The 27,380-nt window shown below is 39.3% G+C and overlaps 1 protein-coding gene across 5 annotated transcripts in view; it reads right to left on the reverse strand.

The window, feature by feature from the left end:
* Positions 1 to 27,380, reverse strand: part of XPO4 (exportin 4) — a 117,848-nt gene that overhangs the window by 86,249 nt on the left and 4,219 nt on the right. For 3 of the 5 annotated variants that reach the window (XM_040447998.1, XM_040447994.1, XM_040447995.1), the window contains one exon: positions 951 to 1,056. In XM_040447998.1, the coding sequence (XP_040303932.1) occupies positions 951 to 1,044 (94 nt within the window). In that variant the 5' untranslated portion in view covers positions 1,045 to 1,056. Of the gene's footprint in view, positions 1 to 950; positions 1,063 to 27,380 lie in introns of those variants that run through there. The other 2 variants (XM_040447996.1, XM_040447997.1) reach the window with 1 other exon arrangement.

A 27,380-nucleotide genomic window follows, 5' to 3' on the forward strand; every position in this document is an offset into this window, starting at 1 on the left:
CTATTTCAATCTGGAAACCAGAGAGTGCTGGTGGCTAACAGATAAGTCTTACTAAAAGCATAAGAATAAAAGGTCAGATATTTTAGTTCCTAATATGCAACTAACCAATTTTATGGTCAAGAATAACTCAAATAGCCTTTCAGAGGCTCAAGTGTGGGTTACAAAAAATGGCTCCAATTAAGAAAGACTTAATAAACAATTAAGTTTTAAAATAACAATAACCAATGAAATCTCTCTTACTATCACTGAAAAATATGTAAGAGACAGAAGACTGTGTGTCTGTGTCTGTGTCTGTGTGGACTTAGAAAATGCCATCTCTGGACAAGAGTTACAACTTTTGTGATTATTTTTAAAGGAAAGAGATTGTTTCTGTATGTATGTCAGATAAAAGGTACTTGTAAAATATTTTTACAAGAGTAAAAATTAATGTTTCATTTTACAATACACAGCGATCATCTACATAGAACTAATATTTGCTAAGCAAGCTGAATACAAACTATATGGTTAAAAAAATTTTTTGCACGAAAGAAAAATTGTTGAAACCTCCAAAAACAATCATAATTTCAAAACACTAGAGTAAGATATATTATAGTGCATTTCCTATAACAAGTGATAGCACTCTTGAGAACTGAAAAAATATTAGATTTTCCCCCCACCATTAACAGACTTCATGTTTTGGTCAGTAATAAAACAAATTATACATATTTACTATATTTAGTAACTTACTGTATTTATAAATTACTATAGTTGGGGGGAAAAAAGTCAAAGTAGAAACAGTCTTCTATCTGGCTTTATGGACTATCTTTAAAGCCACTTCAACAGAATGACTATTAATGGAAAATTGTAATTACACACACCTGCTTGTTTTAAAAGGCATTTAAAATATCTAACATCCAGGATAGAAAGACTATATTCAATTCTGCAAAAATATTTTAAAAGTGAATACTTACCCAAAATATGCTTGCAAACTGCAAATGGTGACTTTGATTTCCTAAACGATAAGAATATGTGCTCTGCATGCTGGCGTTGTTCGTTATTAACCATGGAAGGTGGCGCCTTGAGGGTTAAAACAAGAGGAGCAAAACAAAACAAAAAACAGAGTACACTTGTTTAATAAGACAGCTTGAACAACAGCAAACCTTCTACCCGCAATAAGAGAAAACACTTTCACTTTTGGGGGGCGGGGGCACTGGGACATCAAATTCCTGCTTGTTATTTTACAGAAACTGAAGTATAAAACTTCGTAATAAATATTTAAAATACGGTTTCAGGAAAAAGGAAGGAATTCCTGGCAAGGTTTCAAAGTTGCCTACATTTTAGAAGACAGATGCTTATATAACATTTTCTGTATCTTTTAAACACAGCTAACTTATTGCGTTTTATTCCAAAATATACCACTTCATCTAACTTGACTAAATGAAAATTATCTCTAAATTTTTCAGCACTGGTGCAACCAAATCCAAAGTCACTAAAAATTGATTTCTCACAGCAATGCTTTACGATAAAAATATTATCAGATAATTAATTCTACTTCAAGTTTCCTAAAATCACCATTAAACCAGAAAAAGTACGGAACAGGGGAGTTGGAAGTTACAAAACTCCTATATGAATAAATGAATCCGTAGAAAAGTCAGACTTCTGGCTTAACAAAAACAACTTCTAAAGTCTGCCAGGTTTTTAAATTCCATTTTGTTCTAACAATCTTTCCTCTAAAGATAATATTCTTCTGAACCTAAAATATAGCCACCTAAAATACATAGTCTCATTGCATGGCTTCATTATCTTTGACTCACTGAGACCCATCTGAAGAGAAGAGATTGCTTATGCAGCCTACCAATTAAATAGCAGAATTCTCAATTTGGGAGAGGAGAGGTAGGAAAATAAACCTTCGCTACTGTGACCAATATGAAATGGGGAAATCAAAATTTCAACTATATTTAAACAATCTGAAAGATAAAAAACATTTTGCAACAAAGTACATTATAAACTATATTACTGAAACCAAGTACATTATAAACCATATATTAATATAAACTATAAACTGTATCATTTATGCATCATCATTTCAAGCTGTATCAATTATGCAACATTAGTCACTATAATTTTAGTTAAAATAATAATAAAACCAAATTTGATAGCCTGGCCTAAAGGTATTCTTATAATTAGCCAAAACCAGTTCAGACTACTATTCCTAATGATACAGCACCCTCTACAGCTCTCTAGATAAAAACGAAAATATTTTCATTATAAAGAACTGTGTTAAATTCTTTTTATTTTTAATGTTTATTTATTTTTGAGAGAGAGAGAATGAGCAAGAGAAGAGCAGAGAGAGAGGGAGACACGGAATCCGAAGCTGGCTCCAGGCTCCGAGCTGCCGGCACAGAGCCTGACGTGGGGCTCGAACTCACAAGCCATGAGATCAAGACCTGAGCCAAAGTCGGACGCCTGACCAACTGAGCCACCCAGGTGCCCCAAATTGTGTTAAGTTCTTTAATACATTTTTTGAAAAAGTGTTACTATGAACAACTAACTATGCTAAATACAAATATTTTTGTCCTTCCATTTGCAAATTCTTCATTCTCACCATTTTCCTTAACTCAACAAGTTTGTGTTTTTACAAGATATTTCATCATTAATATCTGACTATACCCCCAAAACCAGCATATCAGTAAACACTATTACAACATGTTATACTGCTACGAACATAAGGCAACAAGTATGGATGGCCCAGGTGATTCTGATTTATATATTCTTTCTTCTCATCACCCTTGAAAGGCAGTACACATACATAATTTTGCAAGTCATTAATTATGCCAGTTATTCTGCAAACAAAAATAGTTCTTAAAGCTAATGATCTTCGGACATCCTGATATTCACATAGTTCATAAAATACAGGTCTCAAGATAACTTTAATATAACAGAATATTTCATTTATAAAATATCGGATTTCATAAGTAATGAAATGTAATGTAAAAGTTGGTTTATATTAACCACCTGGTTGAACATGATCATACAAACAATAAAATCATCCATTGATTCATTAGATGGCAACACGGTATTCACTTTAGTTTCCCAAAACCAAAACTTTTAATTCTTTTTGAAAATGAATGACTTGGCAATGGTTTGCAAATAGTAAATTATGTGCATCAGCGAGTTCTGAGAAGATTTTTTGTTTAAAAAGAAAAAGAAAAGATTCCCAGCCCCCAAAGATTTAACAGGCTAGCTTCTAAGTCAAAAACATGCATCTTTCCCACAAAATTCCCTGCTTAGTACTGACTTCTATACCTATACCTCTACCTGTGGAACTCCTTCCTGCTCAGAAATCAGAACTCATCCTTCAAATTGCTTCGGCTTCTCCTTCGTCAGCCTTTCCTGACCTTCTCCCCGTGGCCCGAACACAAACGTCTCCATCTCACCTCGGGCAACGCACTAGATATGTATCTCTACCAACCCAACTTACCATAATGTACTGTATGTATTTGCTTGCCCCTTTTTCTTTTTCGCTATGATTTTTCTGATACCAGAAACCTTACTTTACTCATCTCTAAATTCCTAGAGCCTTGCACATACCAAAAGAGAGGCAGCACCACCATAACTAACATTCACTGAGTACTTAGTGTTGCGAGGCATTATTTTCAACAGATGGATAGGCACACAGATATATAACCTCATTAATCCTAATAACCTTATGAGGTAGAAACTATTATTATTCCCATTTTACAGATGAGGAATGGAGTGATCAATCTGCTAAAGGTCAGGGAGGAAGCAGAGGTGGAAACTGACCTCAGGGCCCTAACTCTTCAACAGAAACTACACTTAGGTGGTTCAGGATCATGTAAGACTTATTATGCTTAAAGCAAGGGGATAGAAAGGAAGAGAATCCCTCGTAAAAGTCCTCCTCTAAGACCCAATGCAGACATTAGTGTTTTACATAGCTTGAGAAGTTTCAGTAAAGATATAATAATAGTAAAAAAGCCTTTTTGTATTGCCTGTTTATGTCCTTTCGTTGTCCCTAATAGCAAAAGATTGGGAAGAGCTCACACTTCAAAGGTACAGTCAAATGAATCAGAAGAGCTGGAATCAGGCGGAAGCAGAGTGCCTGGTGGAAGACAGGAAACAACAGATGAGCAATTCCAGGTGTCTTCAGGAAAATAAAGGCAGTAACAGGAAGAAACTGAAAGGTGTTTTTTATTTTTAAGTTTGCTTATTTATTGGGGCGGCAGAGAGAAAGGGAGAGAGGAACTCAAGCAGGCTCCATGCTGTCAGTGCAGAGCCCGATGCAGGGCTCCATCTCAAGAACCGTGAGGCGAGATCGAGAGTAGGATGCCTAACCCACTGAGCCACCCAGGCGCCCTGAGAAGTGTTTCTAAGGAGTTGCACCAGCAGGAGATCTGAAGCCCACAAAGCCCTAGCCCAACATGCTGGTGTTTCTGGCACAGCCCATGCTGTTCCACCAGCCTGGCCGGCCCCCCCTCAATTTACAAAAAATCCTCAAGAAACACCATTGGTGGTGCACAGCTAGGGGCATCTGAAGCTGGAGCTCAAGATTCACTGAAAAATAGATTAAATGACATGTTTAATATGAGGGGTTTTTTTCCGGGGGGGGGGGGGGCATCAGGAGAACCAGAAGTACCAAACGATTTCTGTTTACTGAGGGCTGACTATAATCTAAGCAGCATGCAGAAGCTAAGGATACAAGAGTAGAGAGAACCATCTCCGCCCTGACGGAATTCTGGGTCTTACAAAAGACATACATTAATCAAATCACACAAGTAATTATGAGTCTATCATTTTTGCCTCCCCTAACTGCATTCTAGCTTCTCCCATCATGCAAACCCGTCCTCAAAAAGTCAGAAACTCCACGTGCCAAATCCTATGAGACCTTTAGACTCTTTCTTTCTCTGGAGAGCTACGAGAACAACAACAGCACCACTTAGTCCTCATGCAGAGTGCTAAATTACATACACTGCCTCATTTAATCACCGCGACATCCCTGTACGAATTATTGCCTCTCTTTTACGTATGGAGAAACTCAGATTCACAGACTGTCACATACCCAAGATCACAGTATCAAAGGCAGAATTTGGTCTTAAGTCTGTGTAACACCAAAGCCCCTGATCTGACTCTCTTAAGTATTACTAACGAGGAGACATAGTTGAGTAGGCTAATTTCTGTTGGATAACTCGCAAAGAAATTCAAACAATATTCTAGGCTTACTGTAAATATCATCGTTTACAGGACCATGAAAAGAGGATATGAAAGTCAGACTGAAAAATCAGGCACGACTTGTAGACAGGAAACAAGCTACAAAAGTAGAAAACAAACTTGGAAGTCATGCCACACAACGCATAATAAAAATTTTCTTCGCTCTAATCGCTCGCTCATCTTTCCTTTTTGTGTGCGTGTACACATTTAGTATCGTAACAAAGCCACTTGTACACTTTCAACGTTTAAAACTGAGCATCTTTCCTTTCCGGTGAAACAAAAAGCAAATTGAAAAATAAACAGGAACACAATTACAAGAGAATGTCGATTCCAAATAAGAGCCTACAGGTTCTGCTGATTCTCCCTGCGAGTGGCGGGGCTTCAGTCATCATCAGGAGAGAATTTTTATTTTAAAAGTGTCATCTTCAACTGCAAGGATGTCCATTAAACATCACAGTTAAACATGCCGAAGGAGAAGCCATGTTGTCAAAATGCCCACCCAAACGTCTCAAACTTTGCTGACCTCCTATAACCCCATTTTTTAAAGATTTTTTTCTTTTTTTTAAACAAGAGAAAGTAGACAGATACATGTTGGTAAATGCTAACTGTCCGTATTCACACAGAGACACAGTGAAATCTCTGAGCCCAATATACAGAGAAAGGAGGAAGAGAAACTAGAATTCCACGCACTACCCAGGGACCCAGCACCCTCCAGCTTCCAGCAGGCTCCCTCATCTTTTAGAGAGAGAGAGAGCATGGTTTAATGTTCAAATTAGAAAATCACAGATGTACTACCCAAAAACATGTTTACCAGTAGTTTTTGACTCATTCACGGAAAATTTTAAGTTAAGAATTGTTCAGTTTTGGGGCGCCTGGATGGCTCAGTCGGCTGAGCGTCCGACTTCGGCTCAGGTCATGATCTCACGGTTCATGAGTTTGAGCCCCGCATCGGGCTCTGTGCTGACAGCTCAGGGTCTGGAACCTGCTTTGGATTCTGTGTCCCCCTCTCTCTCTGACCCACCCCTGCTTGTGCTCTGTCTCTCTCTTTCAAAAGTGAATAAACATGAAAAAATAAATTAAGAATTGTTCAATTTTTAGTTTCCTCTCTCTAACCTTTCCTTTTAAACCTTTGGAACTTATTAACACTGCTCCTACCTAAATTTAAATCCGTAACACAAAATGATACATTTTATTACTTTAAATGTTTCATACCAGGGGCACCTGGGGGGCTCAGTCGGTCAAGCGTCCGACTTCAGCTCAGGTCGTGATCCCACAGTTAATGAGTCTGATCACGCAGTTCTTGAGTTCGAGCCCCACATCAGGCTCTGTGCTGACAGTTCAGAGCCTGGAGCCTGCTTCAGATTCTGTGTCTTCCCCTCTCTCTCTGTTCTGCCCCTGCTCACGTTCTGTTCCCCTCTCTCTCAATATAATAAGGATTAAAAAAAAAATTTTTTTTAATGTATTTCATGGTATTCCAAAAAGAGTAAATTCCAGTTACTGGACCTTTTCAGCTAAACAAATTTGAAAGATGTGCCCTAATTAATTAATCTCTTGCAATTTCACAGCATATCCCCAAAAGCTGTCTTTTCAAATCTATTTTCCTCTCAAACCTCTCATCTCACGACACCCATTACTCCAGTCTCTCACAAAATGACCTTATTTTTACTTTCCCAAAGTGAAAGCCTTCTTGCATGATTAGCTCCTTTATGTGGCTTCCCCTTCAAAAGGAAGGTTCTCCTATCCCCTTCTCCAATTTCTTAACAAAATACTCCCTTCCCCTCAACCTTCTCTGAACTCGAAATCCTCCTCCCATCCCTGCCCTGCTGGCTCCCCCTCACATACAACCCCATTTCTTCCCTCATCTCTTCTCACTCTTTCTTTTTTTAAGTTTATTTGCTTTTGAGAGAGGGCATGAGGGGAAGGGCAGAGAGCAAGAGAGGGAGAAAGGGGAGAGAGAATCCCAAGCAGACTCCACGCTGTCAGTGCGGGCGGGGCCTGACACGGGGCTCAAACCCATGAAGAACAAGTCCTTGACCTAAGATGAAATCAAGAGCCACTCCATCCAGGCGCCCCCTCGCTCTCTTTAGCTTGTCTTAAAGTTATACTTAGTAATGGCGCCCTGCTTTCTGCTTACAAACAGGTTTACCCTACCTTAAAAATCCTTCCAAACAATCTTACGGTCCCCTTTAATTAAAAGAACAAGATATCAAAACGACCTGGTTTCTAATCCCGTCTCTGCAGCACAATAGTTAGGAAATTTCCAGGCAAAGACACCTCCAGGCAAGTCAGGGTCCCTAGCATCTGATGATGCTAATGAATGCATCTCATAATGGTATGAGAACTGCAGTTAAAAATACACATACGGGTCTCCCCAAATTAACCTACAATAATTGATACAATTCCACTTTAAATCCCAATAAGGTTCATTTCAGAAGGTGACAAGGTGGTCCTAAGACATGTAAGAAAAAGGCCAAAAAGAGTTAAATTAAGTAAGAAAAAAGGATGTTGAGAGCATTATACTAAGGGAAATAAGTGAAACAGAGAAAGATACTCACTTATAAAGATCTCACTTCCATGTGGAATCTAACAAAAACAAAAACAAAAAAACATGACCCACCCCAAGCTCCTCCTAGATACAGAGAACAGACTGGGGGTTCTAAGGAAGAGGGGGATGATAGAGTGAAGAGGGTCAAAAGGTACAAACTTCCAGGTATAAAATAAATAAGTCAAGAGGATGTTATGTATAGCATGCTAACTACAATTCATAATAACATACCGTGTATTTGAAAGTTACGAAGAGAGCAGACCTTAATAGTTGTCATCATAAGAAACAGATTCAGTAGCTACGTACGGTAACAGGCATTAATTGTGATCATTTCACAATATACACAAATACTGAGTCACTATATTGTACATCCGAAACTACTAAAATATTATAGGTCATAAATGAATAAAATGAGTAATTTTAGGTTCGAAAAAAACTATTAAAAACCTGAGGAAAGAATAAGGAGGGTGGAGGGACGGGTTAAATAGGTGATGGAAATTAAGGAGCACGCTTGTAACGAATACTTGTGACAAGGAAGTGCTGAATCACTGACTGTACACCTGAACTTAATATTCCACTGTATGTTAACTGACTGGAATTTAAACAAAAACTTTAAAAAAAGAAAGAATACGAGTCTTACAGAGCCAGATATAAACACTTGCGAAGGCACAGTAATATTTTTTTTAAAAGTAGTATTAGAACAGGAGAAACAAACAAGGGAGCAGAGAGACTTCCCAGAAACAGACCCAGGACATACGACAAAATAGTGAGGAAAGGTTAGACTGTACAACAAATGGCACCAGAAAGTTGGCTATTTATAAGCAAAAACAAAAGGTCAGATATTTAATTCATATCATACATATAATAAATTCTAGGGGAATGGAAGACTGAAAGATGAAAAGCAAAAATTTTTTAAAGTTTTTAACAGAATATTAAGAAGAAAACGTAGGAGAGTATGTCAGAGTGGGGAAGAGCTTTTTAAACAATAAAGGGCACAAATCCTTTTTATTCGACTATATTAAAAGTATAACCTTTTCAACATTAACTGGAAGTGAAAAGACTAGACACAGATTAGGAGGCAATAATAACTGCACTGAATATAATTAACAAAAGACTGATACTCGGAACATAAAAACTCCCACAAAAGACAACTTGCAGCAGAAACTGACAGCTCCCCCTCTTCTTCCTCAGTCAAGAACTTGAGCGTGAGGCACCGCGCCTCGCTGAGTAACACTTCTTCGTGCCCTGCGGGACTAGGGACGAAGTTCTGGCCAATAAGACATCAACAAAGCTTGGGGTAGGACTTCCTCAAGGCAGCTGATTCAGCTGAAACACATTTTTCTCTTGCCCATGGATCTTCTTTCCTACCCCCTGGAGATGGATATGGTGGCTGTAGCTCTACTGACCGTCTCGGACCACAGAAGACACCAGCTACGAACTGTAAACACAGAAACGGAAAGAAAGCAGCAGCATGAGCCGCCGGTGCTACCCTGGAAGCCATCAGACCATCGTCGGATCACCTTATCTCCACGCTTTAGGTGAGAGAAAATAATCCTTTTCAAAAAGACAATGTTACTGGACTTTGGGGTTACATGTTGCCTAATCCAATCCAACCAATTACACAATGTAATAGAAAAATGGCCAATGAACTACAGGCTAGACAAGTCACAGAGAAGAAAGTAAAAATGGCTAATAAGCCTAAGAACATACTCAACCCCACTAGAAACCACTGAAATGCAATTAAAACAGTAAGCTACTGTTTCTGAGGGGGAATGAAAAATGATGCAGATTAAAAAAAATGAGTACAAAAACAAGAGTTTAAGAAGTTTGGGAGTACCGTAGATAGCTGTCAGCCTGCATTTTTCCAATGTAAAAATGGAACATTAATTTGGAATTTTGGAATTACCTAGAAAAAGTTGATGGCCCTGAACAGCAAGGTATGCACAAGTCCTCTTCTAGGCATTTATTCTCTAGAGAACCTCTCCCCCACACAAAGAAAGCTCACATAAAGATGTTCCTCAGCACTACCATAACAGACAAATAAAAAAGAGTAGCAATTTGAATTCCATCAATAGGGAATATATCGTAGTACAGTCATACAGTTAAAGACCAAACTACAGCGACATTTACCAAAGTGGCTAAACTGAAAATTATTCTGAGTGAAGCAAATGACTGAACCTATACAACATATCATCTAGGTAAAACTTCAAAAACTCAAAAGTATGGTAGTATTTTTATTTTCCTTTGTGGACAAAGTGTAAAAACATGGAAGGTAAGGAAAAACAATTTTACTTTACTGGTTTTTTTTTATTATTTTTTAAAATGTTTATTTTTGAGAGAGAGAGAGAGGGAGGGAGGGAAGGAGGGGGGAGGTACACGAGCACACAAGCAGGGGAGGGGCAGAGAGAGAGAGAGGGAGACACAGAACCCGAAGTAGGCTCCAGGCTCCGAGCTGTCAACACACAGCCCGACACGGGGCTCGAATTCACGAACTGTGAGATCATGATCTGAGCCGAAGTCAGATGCTTAGCCGACTGAGGCATTCAGGTGCCCCTTTGAAAAAATGTCTTAAAGATTTATTTTTTAGCAATCTCTACAACCAAAGTGGGGCTCGAACTCACAACCCTGAGATCAAGAGTTGAGTGCGCCACCAACTGAGCCAGCTGGGCGCCCCAAGGATCAACAATCTTAAAAGCATGCTTCTCTTTAGAGATGAAGAAGCAGAGTCTGGAGAATGGTACCTAAAAGGGACCCAGGGCATCTGAGTGGTTCAGTTAAGTGTCTGACTTTGGCTCAGGTCCTGATCTCACAGTTCGTGACTCTGAGCCTCGCGTGGCGCTCGCTCTCTGCCGTCAGCACAGAGCCCACCTGAGATCTTCCTTGGTCTCTACCCCTCCCCAGGTCTTTCTCTCAAAAATAAATATTAAAAAAAAAATCTTATAAAAGGGACCCATAGGCAGCTTCAATAGATTATTTTTAAGTTTGTACGCAAAATGGCTACATTCACATTTGCTAGCCCAGGAGATGAGATCATGGTTATGACCTGTACTGTTCTCATACTCGTGCATTTTTTAAAATGAGCCATTCCTCACAGCTCTCCTGACTGGATACCCAGAACAACTCTTCTGCTAAAATCAAATCAAATAATGTGGGTAAAATATTTCTATATTTTTAAATGTATTGCTGAGCTTACAAGAAATTAAGGAATCCTCAGAAGCTAAAAAAACAAAAAAACAAAGAAAAACCAAAGCAGGAATCCAAAGATAAAAAATGGCACTCATGCATTTACCCTAGAGACATTTGTCAACTTCAGGTGACCTGGAGTTTCCATTCTGATGGCTACCCAAGCAGTACAGAAGACATAAGATATACGGTCAGGGCCCTCCTAAGGTGGGGATCTAATAGGACACCCCTCCACATAAAGCTGGGGTCCTCAGTGTAAGCATAAAGCATTAAAAAACAAAAACAGGGAGAAAGGGAGGGAGAGAGGGAGAGAGCAACTTGCTAGTTTGGATCTTAATGACAGATGAGAAGGAACATTACTTCAGACAACTGATAACCAAGAACAGGCCTTCAAATAGGTTTCCTGCCTCATCTCAACAGCACCCTTGTGGTCCCAAAACTTCAAGCCAATAAACTTAAAGTAGTCCTATGTTGGTCATGCACCTAAGGCACCTGGAGTAATGCACCATAATCCAGGCTTCAGACTTTTCCAGAAACACTTCCAAGAGCTAATATTCAAACATGTTTAAACACATGAAGAAACAAGCTACCATGGGTCTGCAGAACCACACATTAAAGAATCAAATCAACAAAACTCACAAATATTCAGAAACATGATACAAAATGTTTAAAAAACCTAAATATGTATGAAGCAGACTTAATCAAATAAAATCTTTTACAGATCAAGTGATACTATCAGCAGAATAAAAAGTCAATTCACAGAGGGGTGACTGGATGGCTCAGTTGGTTGGGCGACTGACTTCAGCTCAGGTCATGATCTCACAGTTCGTGGGTTCGAGCCCCATAGTGGGCTCTGTGCTGACAGCTCAAAGCCTGGAGCCTGCTTCGGATTCTGTGTCTCCCTCTCTCTCTGTTCCTCCCCTGCTCGTTCTCTCTCTCTCTCTGTCTCTCAAAAATAAATAAATGTTAAAAAAAGCAATTTTTTTTTTAAAGTCAATTCACAGATTGGGAAAAATTTTTTACCAATCATGTATCTGATAAGAGATTAATAGCCAGAATCTATAAAGATTCCTAAAACTCAGCAGAAAAACAAAAAACCCAATTTAAAATGGGCAAGGACTTGAATATACATTCCTTCAAAGAAGACATACAAATGGTCAGTAAGCAAATATAAAGATTCCTTCCCAGCATCACACTAATCATTAGGGAAATGCAAATCAAAACTAGTGACATTCTACTTTACATCTACTAGGAGAATGACTAACATAGAAAAGGAAGGAAAAAAAAGAAAGAAAAGGAAATAACAGTTGTTAGCAAAGATGTGGAGAAATTGGAACCCTTGTCCATTATTAGTGGTAAATGTAAAACATGCAGATTTTTTTTTAACGCAGCCACTATGAGAGATAGTATGACAGTTCCTCACAAAATTAAACACAGAATTACCACACAAGACAGCCCTCCACATCTAGGAAGATACTCAAAAGAACTCAAAACAGGGCTCAAAGAGACCACACACCAATATCCATAGCAATATTATTCCCAATAGCCAAAAAGATGGAACAACCACACCCACTGATGAATGAAAAGGTAATAAATATACACAAACAATGGCATATATCCAGCCTTAAGAAAGAATGAATTTTTGATACATGCTACAACAGGTATGAATCTTGGACACATTTTGTAAGGCAAATAAGCCAGACATAAGATAAATGCCATAGGATTCCACTTATATGAGGTACCTAAAATAAACTAGAAAAAGAATGTAAAAAGCGGTTACCTAGGGTGGGGCGGGGGCAGAAATAAGGAGTTATTATTTAATGAGTTATACAGTTTTAGTATGGAATAACGGGAAAATGTTGGGAGACAGCAGTGATGGTTGTACAACAATGTGAAAGTACAGTAAAACCTTGGATGGTGAGTAACTTGCTCTCTGAGTGTTCCCCAAGGTGAGCAAACATTTCTTAAAAACCTTAACTTGATAAACAAGCGATGTCTTGCAGCGCTAATAGTACGCGATGCCGAATGTCACATATCAATACTGAGTCAATGGTTCTTCTCTCTGTCTGTCTGTCTGTCTCACTGTGGGATTGTGGGTGATCATCGCCCACGCTCAGATGCTTGCTCTCAGGCCGCGGTGTTTGGCAGAAATCAGTGATGTTTCAGAACGCTTGGAAGGCGCCCACAACTGGCACTAGTCTATTTTTTGTCACTTCAAAGCACCTATAAACAGTCCTTTGCTTTTCCAGACAAGAGAAAGCTTAGGAATGCTTTGCTTCATTCTAGGTCAAGCGCCTGCAGATATAGACCCTTTCCTCTGCTGCCTTATTGCCAGTTACGTTAAATACAGTACATGACAAGAGTGCATTAATACTGTGCTGTAGTCAACATCCATGCGAGTGTATACAATGGCCCTGTGCAGAAAAAGATTCCATTGAGCCAACAGATAGCAGTGATTCTGGCAGTGATAGTCAAAGTCGTCCTACACAATAACCCTCCTCCCTTGTCTCCCTCACACCAGCCACGAAGGTTTTCAAAGGTAAGTGCGGGCTAATTTGTTTTTCTTTATATTTTGTACTTTCTTTTTAATGTTTTTTAACGTTCATTTATTTTTGACAGAGAGAGACAGAGACAGAGACAGAGAATGAGTGGGGGAGGAGCAGAGAGAGAGGGAGACCCAGAATTCAAAGCAGGCTCCAGGCTCTGAGCTGTCAGCCCAGAGCCTGACGCGGGGCCTGAATTCATGGACTGCGAGATCACGACCTGAGCCAAAGTCGGACGCTCAACTGACTGAGCCACTCAGGCGCCCCTATATTTTGTACTGTCTTTATTATTTTGTATTATATTATAGTATTGCAATCACTTTTATATGAATATTTCGGGGTTGTGGAACGAATCATCTGAGTTTCCATTATTTCTTATGGGGAAATTTGCTTTGATATACAAGTGTTCTGGATTACAAGCATGTTTCCAGAATGAATTATGCTCACCAACCAAGGTTTTACTATACTTAAAAATAGTAAAAGCAGGGGCGCCTGGGTGGCGCAGTCGGTTAAGCATCCGACTTCAGCCAGGTCACGATCTCACGGTCCGTGAGTTCGAGCCCCGCGTCGGGCTCTGGGCTGACGGCTCAGAGCCTGGAGCCTGTTTCCGATTCTGTGTCTCCCTCTCTCTCTGCCCCTCCCCCGTTCATGCTCTGTCTCTCTCTGTCCCAAAAATAAATAAACGTTGAAAAAAAAAAATTAAAAAAAAAAAATAGTAAAAGCAGCAAGATAACACAACAGATCTCTTAGGATCAACATAACAAAAGAAACTTAAGTATTTATAGACATAAATCTTCTTTAGAGGGTAGTTACAGGGATATACATACAACTGTCCAAACTTGTCAAACTGGACACCCAAGATCTGTGAATTTTATTGTACATTAATATGCCCCCCAAGATGGCAAAACCTCAATGGATAGATTAAAAGGCAGATTAAACACACTGAGGAGAAAACTGAAAAGACGAAAAATTATGAAGAATGCAGAAAGGCACAAATACTAAGAGTCTTGGACAACAAAGTGAAGGCGAAAGCCCCAGGAAACTAACCTCCAGAAACTGTATCTTCCAGGCTTCCTTGCCCCAGCCCCAGCTGCTCCTTTTCTCCACCAAACGCCTGTCAGGCTGCTCTCTCCTACAGCTGTAGCTCTCTCAGATTCTCCACTCTCCCTCCCTGCCCGTTCAGGCCCCAACAATGACTTCTCCATCGTCTGTGGTTCCCTTACACGTATCCTCCCCAACCTTTGTCAACAGTCCCTTCACTAACTCTCCTCAATTATCCCTTTGAGTGTTCCTCTGCCAAGATCTTGACTGATACAGCATCCGGCAACAACTTTGAAAAATAAAGGTTAAAAAGAAAAATGTCAGGAAATATTCCAAATTTGCAAGTTTGTAAAATTCCAAAATTGATGAGAAACACTAAAAACCCAATGAATTCAAACAGAATAAAAAAGAAATCGTATTACTGATACCACAGTGAAACTGACGAATTCAAAAATCAAAAGATCTTAAAAGCAGCCAAAGGAAAAAAAGATTGCCTTCAAAGAAGTAACTGACTAAAAGTACAACTTCCTAAAGCAAGGGGAAACCAGACTAGAGAGAAAACAAAACAACATTTTCAGAGTACTGATGGAAAGTAACTATTACCTTAGAAATGTAGATCCAGGAAACATCTTCCAAGGATTAAAATATAATTGAAGATATGTTCCTCCAAATAAAAACTTTTACTACCGAAACACACACTTCCTTTAGGAAATTCTGAAGAAGGAAAATGATAGCGGATGGAAAGCCTTAAATGCAAAGGATTATAGACAAATTAACTATGTGAATAAATCTAAGCAAATACTGATATTGTTTAAATGATTAATTTGTGAAATTAAAACAGGTGATTAAGGGGCACCCAGGTGGTTCAATCGGTTAAGCGTCCGACTCTTGATTTCAGCTTGGGTCATGACCTTGCAGTTCCTGAGTTCCAGACCCACACTGGGCTCTGTGCTAGCAGTGTGGATGCTGCTTGGGATTCTCTTTCTCCCTGTCTCTCTCTCTGCCCCTCCCCCACTCATGCTGTTGCTGTCTCTCTCTCTCTCTCTCTCTCTCTCTCTCTCTCTCTCAAAATAAATAAACTTAATTAAAAAAAAGATGATTAAGATTCTGGAAAATATATAGCATGTAAGTCAGGAGAGGTGGTTTTAAGTTCTTGCACTGTTCTGAGACAGTATATACAGATTACCTTTAAACTAAATGGAGTACACATGCTAAAACGTCTGCCATGGTCAATAAAAGAATAAAAATAGAGGGGCGCCTGGGTGGCGCAGTCGGTTAAGCGTCCAACTTCAGCCAGGTCACGATCTCGCGGTCTGGGAGTTCGAGCCCCGCGTCAGGCTCTGGGCTGATGGCTCAGAGCCTGGAGCCTGTTTCTGATTCTGTGTCTCCCTCTCTCTCTGCCCCTCCCCCGTTCATGCTCTGTCTCTCTCTGTCCCAAAAATAAATAAACGTTGAAAAAAAAAAAATTAAAAAAAAAAAAGAATAAAAATAGAAAATAAAGAACATGCACATTAGACACCCAAACTATGGAAGGAGGAACAAAAGATTATCAAATTCTCAAAGAAGGCAAAGGAAGAACCACACACACACAAAGACAACAAAAATACGTAATTTATCGGTAATCACAAATAAATAAGATAAACTAAACTGTAGATAAAAAAACAGATTGTCAGGCTGGATAAAAAAAATCCAACTTCATGCATACAAAAAAACCAAAGGCATAGAAAGGCTGAAAATCAAGGCTGGAAAAAGACGTACCAAGCAAATTCTCTAATCAAAAGAAGTTAATGAAATTGATGTAACTATGATAACAGCAGGGAAAAAAACCCCAGAATTTAAGAGGGGTGCCTGGGTAGCTCAGTCGGTTAAGGGTCCGGCTTCAGCTCAGGTCATGATCTCCATGGTTCGTGGGTTGGAGCCCCATGTAGGGCTCTGTGCTGACAGCTCAGAGCCTGAAGCCTGCTTCAGATTCTGTGCCTCCCCCTCTCTCTGCCCCTCCCCTGCTCCTGCTCTCTCTCTGTCTCTCAAAAATAAATGAATGTTAAAAAAAAAAAAAAAAGAATTTAAGATAAAATGTTACTAAAGAGAAGTGGGTCATCTAATAATCATTAAAGGGTTCACTGAAGTAGTATGTAAATAATACACAGTCTCAAATATCAATTAAGCAAAAATGAGAGGACTACCAACAAATCCACTAATGTCTCTCTTGGTAACTGCCAGCTTATGGAGACAAAAAGATTTAACAAGCTTGATTTAAGGGACATACATAACTTGCATGTTTAACTGGATATCACACATTCTTTTCAAATATATGCTGAACAAAAACTGAGAATATTCTAGGCCATAAGGCATATTCTAACAAATTTTAAGTAACTGATACATACGTAACACATTCTCACAAAGCAATTAAGTTAGAACCTGACTAAAAACAAAAACTAGAAAAATTCAAAGATGAAAGAAACAATAATGGAAAACATTAAAAATGAACCCAAAAATACTTCGTTGTTTTTAAGTTTATTTATTTATTTTTGAGAAAGACAGAGACAGTGTGAGCAGGGGAGGAGCAGAGACAGAGGGACAGAAAGAATCCCAAACAGGCCCTGTCCTGTCAGCACGGAGCCTGATGCAGGGCTCAAACTCATGAAACCGTGAGATCATGGCCTGAGCCAAAATCAAGAGTAAATAAATGCTTAACCCACTGAGCCACCCTTGACCCAAAATATGGTGTAGCAAAAATCTGTGATATGCAAGTTGAGTGCAAGAGGAAAATGCATAGCTTTGAATGCTTGCACTGGAAATTAAGAAGGTTAAAACCAACAAGCTAAACCTCCAATGTAAGAACTTAGAAACCATAGCAGAACCCACGCAAAGAAAACAGAATGAAGGAAATATTAGAGAGTAGAAAATGATGAAACAGAAATTATATATACAATATGTACAATAAAGATAAAAAAGCAAAAAAATAAAATAAAAAATAAAGCAAACAAAAGTTGCTTCTGTGGAATGACTAATAAAATTAATAAAACAAGATTAATCAAGGGAGGGAGAACACAATTTATAAACAGGCAATATTAAAAAAGCTTGTAACTACCTGGGTCTTGAACGATAAAGAGATAGTGAAAAAATAACAAACAACTGTATAGTGATAAACATAAAAACATACGTGATATAGACAAATTCCTAGAAAAATATAACAAAACGAACTTGAGAATAGAAAACTTGAGGGGCACCTGGTGGCTCAGTCAGTTAAGCGTCTGACTTCGGCTCGGGTCATGACCTCACAGTTTGTGAGTTCGAGCCCCGCATTGGGCTCTGTGCTGACAGCTCGGAGCCTGGAGCCTGCTTCCGATTCTGTAGCTCTCCCCCACTCACACTCTGTCTCTTTATGTCTCTCTCTCTTGAGAATAAGTAAACATTAAAAAAAAAAAAAAAAAAAAGAATAGAAAACTTGAACAGTCCTGCAACTATTAAATAAATCAAATCAGTTTAAAATAGTTTTTCCTGGGGCGCCTGAGTGGCGCAGTCGGTTAAGCGTCCGACTTCAGCCAGGTCACGATCTCGTGGTCCATGAGTTCGAGCCCCACGTCGGGCTCTGGGCTGATGGCTCAGAGCCTGGAGCCTGTTTCCGATTCTGTGTCTCCCTCTCTCTCTGCCCCTCGCCCGTTCATGCTCTGTCTCTCTCTGTCCCAAAAATAAATAAACGTTGAAAAAAATAATTTAAAAACAAAAAAAAAATAGTTTTTCCTTGAAGTTCCTGATCCAGATGATTTTACCAAACAGCAGGGAATAAATCATTCCAATCCTACAACACAAATGTCCAGAGAATACAAAAGACAGAACACTCTTTGACCCATTTTAGTTAGCATATCATCATAAATATGCAGATAACCAAAATCAGATGAGAACAACGTGAAACTTCCAGGCAAACCTTACCCATGAACAGAGATGGAAAAATCTTGAGAGTTCACATACTAAATACAACAATGGAATTTTAAAAAAATAAAAATAATAATGTACACTGTGACCAAATTAGTTTATCCCAGGACTACAAATCTGGGTTAACATTAGAAAACTGATGTCTTTTACCACATTAACATATTAAAAGAGAAAGATATGTCATCACAAAAAATGCAGAAACATGTTTAATAAGATCCATGGCTAAGCTTTTCACAAAGTAGGAATAAGTGGAAACTTCCTTAACCAGATAAAAAGAATTCACAAAAAAACCATAACAAACATCACACTAATGTGGAGACAATAAAGGCATTCCCTTAAACTATCCACAAGTGTTAGTATACCATCAGGGTCCTGTGGACTCATTTTTTTGTTTAAAGAACGTTCTTTTTAAATTGTTTTTTATTAAAATTTTTTTTTTTTTTTTTTTTTTTTTTTTTTTTGAGAAAGACCGCAAGAGGGCGGGAGAGGGGCAGAGAGAGAGGGAGAGAAAGAGTCCCAAGCAGGCCCCGTGCTGCCAGTGCAGGGCCCGATGCAGGACTGGATCTCACCAACAGTGACATCCTGATCTGAGCTGACCTCAAGAGTTGGGTACCTGGGTGGCTCAGCCAGTTAAGTGTTAAGCATCTGACTTCAGCTCAGGTCGGGACCAACGGTTTGTGGGTTCGAGCCCCACGTCAGGCCCTGTGCTGACAGCTCAGAGCCTAGAACCTGCTTCCTGTGTCTCCCTCTCTTGCTTCCCCTCCCCCGCTTACACTCTGTCTCTCTCTCTCAAAAATAAATAACCACTTACAAAAAATTAAAAAAAAAAAAAAAGAGCTGGAGGCTTAACCTATGGAGTCACTCAGGAGCCCCTAAGAAGCAAGTTTTTGGTTTTTTTTTTTTTTTTTAAGAACTATTTCTAATGCTGGCTATTTTGTAATTTTTGTTTCTTCTTAGCGGTATTAAAAAAAATTTTTTTTAGTTTATTTATTTTGAAAGAGACAGAGAGAGTCTGTGTGAGTGGGAGAGAGGCAGAGAGAGAGGGAGTGACAGAATCCCAAGCAGGCTCCACACTGTCAGCACAGAGCTCCATGCAGGGCTCAAATTTACAAACTGTGAGATCACGACCTAGCTGAAATCAAGAGTCAGAAGCTTAACTGATGGAGCCACCCAGGTGCCCCTCTTAGAGGTATTTCAAAGAATAGAAAGAAAATTTACTTTTTAAAAATTAGAATCAGGGGCGCCTGGGTGGCACAGTCTGTTGAGCGTCCGACTTCGGCCAGGTCACGATCTCGCGGTCCGGGAGTTCGAGCCCCGCATCAGGCTCTGGGCTGATGGCTCAGGGCCTGGAGCCTGTTTCCGATTCTGTGTCTTCCTCTCTCTCTGCCCCTCCCCCGTTCATGCTGTGTCTCTCTCTGTCCCAAAAATAAATAAACATTGAAAAAAAAATTAAAAAAATAAATAAAAAAAAATAAAAAAAAATAAAAATTAGAATCAAACTCATTCTAATTTGAAGTCACTTATGAACCTACTAGACCCTTTTCTAAGATTCATAATGGGATCTTAGCCATCTTATTTTTATTACTTTTTTTTTAATGTTTGTTTATTTTTGAGAGAGAGAAAGAGAGCAAGGGAGGGGAAGAGAGGGAGGGGGACACAGAATCCGAAGCAGGCTTTACGCTCTGAGCTGTCAGCACAGAGCCCAACGTGGGGCTTGAATCACAAGATGCGAGATCATGACCTGAGCCGAAGTCAGACGCTTAACCGACTGAGCCACCCAGGCACCCCCAGCAATCATATTTTTAAATATCTTGAAATATTTTGTCATTTCACCATTCTAAGGACTATGTCATCAGAACTCATCAATTATTCCCAACTATGTTAAGGCTAAAATAAGAACAAAATTTAAAAGTAAGAAATGATTAAATCGCCTAGAAAAGTAATGCAATAGCAAAATAAATCAACACTATTATATTAGCCTCTTTTTCTTTCTTTTTTTTTTTTTTTTTTTTTTTTTTACTACCTTGCTCATTGTAAAGCATGACCTTTCAAGAAAGGTATAAAAGAAACCTGGAAACAGCATTTTAATAGTCTTTATTTTATTTTAGGTTTCGCTGAATAGTGCTGAGATTTCAGAATTCTTTCTTTTCCTCCCATAATGAGAAAAAGAAAACTGACAAGACACAATTATGAGGTGAATCAGAAGATGATGCACAAAGACAAAAGAACAGCACTCTAGATGTACACAACACAGGAGCCACTGGCCACATTCAGTTGTTTAAATTAGTTTAAATTAAATTAAATTAAAATTTTAATTCCTCAGGTGCACTGGCCGCATTTCTAGTGTTTAATAGCCACGTGTTACTAACGGTTATCACATTAGACAACACAGATATAGAAAATCCTATCACTGCAGAAAATTCTAATGGACAGACTCTATTAATGATGATAAAATTGATCATATAAATGTAATCTCAGAAGCACCTGGGTGGCTCAGTCGGTTAAACGTCTGGACTTGATCTCGGCTCAGGTCATGATCTCAGGGTTCACAGGACCAAGCCCCACATCACGCTCTGTGCTGACAGTGCAGAGCCCGCTTGGGATTCTCTCTCTCTCGCTCGCTCTCTCTCTCTCCCTCTCTCTCTCTCTCTCTCTCTGCCCTCCCTGCCCCTTTGTATGCACTCTCAAAATAAACATATAAACTTAAAAAAAACCCTCAGACCCTGTGTCTATAGATGACAATGTTCCAGATCACTGGTTCTCAACTGAGGCAATTTTGATCCCCCAGGGGATGTCTGGCAATGTCTAGAGACACCTTTGTTGTCACAACTGGGAAGTGCTCCTGGCAACTAGTGAACCAGGGTTAAGGATGCTGCTAAAAATACCTGATGCACACAGCAGACCACAGCAAGAATTATCCAGCCCAAAACGTCAACAGTGGCAAAGATGAGAAACCTTGTCCTACTTTTCTAGAGAACACAAGAATCAATGAATGAACTATATACTTCCAAGAACAAGAAGGAAATGATAGTATCCTCATCCCGTCAGTCATTACACAAGAATCACCTCATTACCCAATACTCTGTAATGAGAACATGGATCAAGTTGTTCTGCTCAGAGGATATGTGACACTTTTTTTATTCTTACTCTTTAATGAGGTGTGCATAAAAAATTGCTTGATGGAGTTTGTCAAGTGGGCAAGTGTAACAAGGCAGGTGTGTATACAAAGGTGATGAAAAATTCACTGTCTTGATCATTCTAATTAGCGTTTACAAACCTAGAAAAGTTATAATTATGATGCAAAGGCACACGGTCACCTTCTCTTCATCAATGTTATGTGCCACCACCGTTTGCAAAAGTATCTGTTTTGATGATTCTAGAGCAAGGATCAGAATTACAAGGTAAAACCTATTAAAGATACAGCATCTGACATCTAGCATCAGCACCTACTGCATTTTAACAGTGGCAATGCCATAACCAGAAGTAATGACAGAACCTATGAGAATTACATGAAATCTGGAATCGGTATTTACCAATCAGAAGAACGCAAAGAGATACAGGGCCACACTCTAGACGTGTGCTGCCCAATATGGAGGTCACTATCCACCACATGTGGCTATGATATGAATTAAAATTTTAGCTCCTCCATGCCACTAGTCCCATTTCGAGTGCTCAATGGCCACACGTCACTAGCCGCTACTGTACTGGAGGGTGTAGATACAAAACATTTCCATCAACCCAGAAAGTTCTGCCGGCACTACTCTAGAAGAAATTTAACCAACTGAACAACTATTTCCCGAGTGCTGACTTACAAACTTACCTTGACTCATGTGCTTTGATGCAATGCTATCCGATACATTAAAGTACATGTGCCAGGCATTACCCTAAACACTTTCCTTTTAATGTAAATGAAATCGTTTAATTCTCACATTAACTGCACGAGACAGATATTACGATTTTTCTATTGTAGAGACGAAGAAACAGATGCACAGAGGTAAACTGACTTGCCAGATGTCGTACAGCTACTTGGAGGTTAGAGCCAAGAAGAATCCAAACAGTCTGGCTCCAGAGCGGCTCTGTTATACTCAATTTCTAAATTTCAACAATTTCTCATGTGTGTAATAAAGCAACAGGGTGACTTTTCTAATATCTCATCCAAGTAGCTTACTATCACACTACTACCGTTATCTAATTAGTCCTCTAGCCCAGCCACAAACCACAGAATAAAGACAGACCAGCTTTCTAACATTATTAATTTTATCCAGAGTGAGGTCAAATAATTTTATATTAAAACAGAGACATTATGAATCACAATGAAATTTCTGTTAACTTCTCAGGAAAAAGTTGAGAAATCTGGGGCTTCTATAAGCTATTGCAGGATACTCCCCAGCTTCCCCGAAATATATATTCACTCTCCTTTACCATAAGAGTCACTGTGGCGTTAAACACTTTTTTAGAATATTAATGTCCCCCACCCCTCCTCCCAGCTTTTTGCTTATAATCTCATCATCTCTTTGCTGCACAATTTTAACAGCCTCCTAACTGGTCTTCCTACCTCACATTGCTTCCCTCAGTCAGATTTTCACATATGGAACCACAGATCTGACAAGTCACACTACTGGGGACACTCAAGCTGAATTATTGTGGCAAATAAGGCCTTAAGATAACTCAGCCCCTTGCCTGCCTCCCTAGGCTCATCACAAAGTACTCCCTTCCTCATTTATTTGTACACACTTTTTTTCATTCAACAAATATTACTGAGCAAATACTATGTGCAAACAAGCTTCCACATATTAGAGTCTAGCAAAGGAGACCAACATTTATTTGTTAATCACACAAATAAGTGTAAAATCTCAAATGTGCTAGGTGTTATGAAAGAACTACACAGTTATCTAAGAGTAGGACACATAAGTCTCACCTTTCAGGGAAGCTGAAGAAGGCCCTCCTGAGAAAGTGACCATGGAGAGACCTGGAGGCTTAGATGAAAGTGAAGGATATTCTAGGCAGAGGGAAAGATACATGAAAGGTCCTGAGGCAGAATGAAGAACAGGAGAAAGACTGAAAGAGAACTAGTATGGCTGATGCAGAGAAAAAGCAGAAGAAGGTTTCTAAGAAGCCGAAAAGACAAAACTTACTCAGAGCCTTGCAAAGAGCAAGCACTAATAAAACCTCAGTTCAAACCTGGGTAATCTGCCTCTGAAACCTACTACTATGTTATCTGCCTTCCCCTACAGCAGTCTGTTCATATTATTTCAGCCCATAAGTTATTACCAAATGCTCACTATATGCCAGGCAATGTGGTTCAGACACAACCATGAGTCAATGATAAGCAAAAACAAACAGAACCCCTGTCCTCGTGAAGCTTACAATCCAGTAGTCAATTGTATAATCAAATAAACAGCATAAAATGGCAGGTGTAATAAATATCACTAAAGTGGATGAAGCTACGAAAAAATAATGTACCCTAAGAGTGGTCAGGCTACTTTAATAAAACAAACAACTACATTAAGATCTGAAGAATTCGTTAACTAGGCAGAAAAAGGAGAAGGGTGTTGCAAGCCAAGAGAAGACGTACACGTAAGGGCCTGGAAGGAGCGTATCAAATGTGATGGCCTGAAGCCCAGCATGCTATAGCCAAAGGCCAGCTTCCTGGATGTGTGACCTGTGCAGTCTCACAGGGTCCAACCCTCAACAGGGCCCCTGGCTTAACGTGACACTCAGCTGTCACCGTCCTGAAATTCTTAATGATTTTATTTCCAAACTTGTGTTTCAAAGCCCAATTTTATTTGCTGGCAAGATTATGCTTAACTAGCACCCATTAAACACATCTGCAGAAATGGGATGGCCTGACTTATAAATTAAATTTTATTCACCTTGAGCCATGATACAGCTTTTAGTTTTCTTTGAGATAAAAAATGAACAGTCAAGAAGGCAGTCACAGATTTTAAAAACATACGCAATATTCAATCTTATCAGAATGACATTAATTATATGTGATTCAATGTTTTATATTGTAAAAAATCCAACCTATATGGAAACACAGAAAGGACTCTTGCCACTTCCAAACCCATTCTGTAGACAGCCGTTCTTAAAAGTTCAGCATACAGGGCGCCTGGGTGGCGCAGTCGGTTAAGCGTCCGACTTCAGCCAGGTCACGATCTCGCGCTCCGTGAGTTCGAGCCCCGCGTCGGGCTCTGGGCTGATGGCTCAGAGCCTGGAGCCTGTTTCCGATGCTGTGTCTCCCTCTCTCTCTGCCCCTCCCCCGTTCATGCTGTGTCTCTCTCTGTCCCAAAAAATAAATAAACGTTGAAAAAAAAATTAAAAAAAAAAAAAGTTCAGCATACACGGGGTGCCTGGGTGGCTCAGTCAGTTAAGTGTCCAACTTCTGCTCAGGCCATAACCTCACGGTTCATGAGCAGTTAGACTGCTTCGAATTCTGTGTGTCCCTCTCTCTCTGCCCCTCCCCAGCTCGCACTCTGTCTCTCTCTCAAAAAATAAACATTAAAAAAAAAAAAAAAAACTCTGAAAAAGAAGAATATCACCACTATTTTTATTGTACTTTTTTCCCCCAATTCCTAGTTTATTAAGTTTTACATAAAATGCTGTTAAACTTTATCAACTGCCTTTGGGGTATCTATGATTTCAAAGGTCTTTTCCCATTTCTCCAGATCACTGGCTATGTTCCAATTAGTGGAGTTTAACACAAATCCAACTGCAAAATACACACTTAACTGAATTTTAAATAAAAATTCCCCACTAGTTTTTTTTTAAAAAAAAGAATTATATTAGTGGGTGATGGGATGAGCACTGGGTTTTGTATGGAAACCAATTTGACAATAAATTATAGTTAATATTAAAAAAAGAATTATACTAGTGCCAGTATTCTAATATCCAGTGCCACAGCAGACAAAACTGAAGTAAATAAAAATGCTTACTCAATATAAAGCATCTTTCCAATAAAAAAAAGTAAATGCTACAATCAAAATTCTTAAATTTATGACATGTGCATCACTGATCAGAAAAAAATAAAAGCACTAAGCACTTATACATAGGATGGGCTCAGGAAATACCAACTGTTAAACAAATGTTCAAATATTCCCGAAGTACGGCATTTGGTTCTCTCAGACCTTCATGCAAATGTATCCCTCTACCTGAGATACCACTATCCAACTGGAAACTTCCAAATTGTCGGCCACTGACAACTCAGCTTAAGGTAAATTACCTGTTCCAAGAGCTCTTCCCAAGGTCCCCACCTCAGTCTGAGACAGCTGTCCCTCCTCCGTACTCTCACAGAGCACTACTTTAGCCTTTCATTGTGTTACTTATCAGCTGCTGATCGTTTTGCCTTTCTCCCTCATTAGACTATACTCTCCTTTCTAGACAGGTCTTTCTCCTATCTCCTTAGCACACAGAGCATTATGCCTAGCAAACACATACTGAAGAAATGCTCCAGAATGGATGAGTGGCCAGAGACTTAATTCCAGATCCAAAGTAGCTCTGTGACCACAGGCAAATCACTTACCATCTCTGAATCTCAGATTTTCTTTATTAAGCTTCCTATCTCTTCTATTTCCTTCACAGGATTGATGTGAGAATCAGATAAGAATTTTTGGTATCGCGCTACAATTTTGTAGATGCTTTCAAAATAGTAACTAGATTCCACCACAATAAAAACCATGAAAACCAGTCATGAATCTCTAATGAAAGCTGCATTTATATTTATTAAATCCATTTTGGTTTAAAAAAGATACAGTAAATTATTTTTCTATGAAATATCAGTTAACATATGTACTCCATACTTTCTTATGTCAGCGCTATGCAGACTCACGAAGGGCAATCCCTAAGAGCTCAAGTGAGCCAGGAAAACAAAACCAAGGAAATTCAAGAATATAAACAAATAAAGCACTCTTCGGGTTTATTATTCAAACGAATGTGATATTAATATTAAAAGAATACATTTTCCATTAGGATGTCTCTAAAATCAAAACACACCCTACATTTTATATCTGTTCATGCACACACACAAAATGGAAACAAACTTCCTTTAAAATTCATTTACAATTAAAAAGAATTTTTAAAAATTTTTTTTCAACGTTTTTTATTTATTTTTGGGACAGAGAGAGACAGAGCATGAACGGGGGAGGGGCGGAGAGAGAGGGAGACACAGAATCAGAAACAGGCTCCAGGCTCCGAGCCATCAGCCCAGAGCCCGATGCGGGGCTCAAACTCACGGACTGCAAGATCGTGACCTGGCTGAAGTCGGACGCTTAACCGACTGCGCCACCCAGGCGCCCCAAGAATTTTTAAATTCATTTACAATGAAGTGAACAGAGAATAGCACAGGAACATATGGATTGTACAATTTTCACTGATGTAAAAAAAAAAAATACTTTTTTTATTTTGAGAGAGAGCGCACTAATGCACGCATGAGCATAGAGGGGCACAGAGAGAGAGAGAGAGAGAGAGAGAGAGAGAGAGAGAACTCCAAGCAGGATTCACTGTCAGCACAGAACCCATCACAGGGCTCAATCTCATGAACCGTGAGATCATGACCTGAGCCGAAAACAGGAGCTGGACGCTCAACCAACTGCACCCCCCAGGCACCCCAATCCGTTTTTTAAAAATACATTTAAAAAATGATATGTGTCCTTCTTTGGGGAGAGGTGGGAGGGAAGAGTTATGCAGCCTCAGAACATGGTCCCTGTCACCCCTTGGTCCTAGCTACAAGGTTTAGATGTGATTCGGTTAGCCCTGGGGCCTACCAGTTCTACACATCCTGTGTGCTGGATGCATCTACAAACGTAAAATTGCTATCAGCATTACAGAGGCTGTGTCAGTCTTGTGCTGGTCCCATTGATTTATGATTACCCACAAATAAATATTTACATGTTGAAAAAGAAACAAAAAAATAAAATAAAAAATAAACA

The sequence above is a fragment of the Herpailurus yagouaroundi genome, unplaced genomic scaffold, assembly GCF_014898765.1.
Source record: "Herpailurus yagouaroundi ecotype Mexico unplaced genomic scaffold, PumYag 197, whole genome shotgun sequence".
Lineage (NCBI taxonomy): Eukaryota > Metazoa > Chordata > Mammalia > Carnivora > Felidae > Herpailurus > Herpailurus yagouaroundi.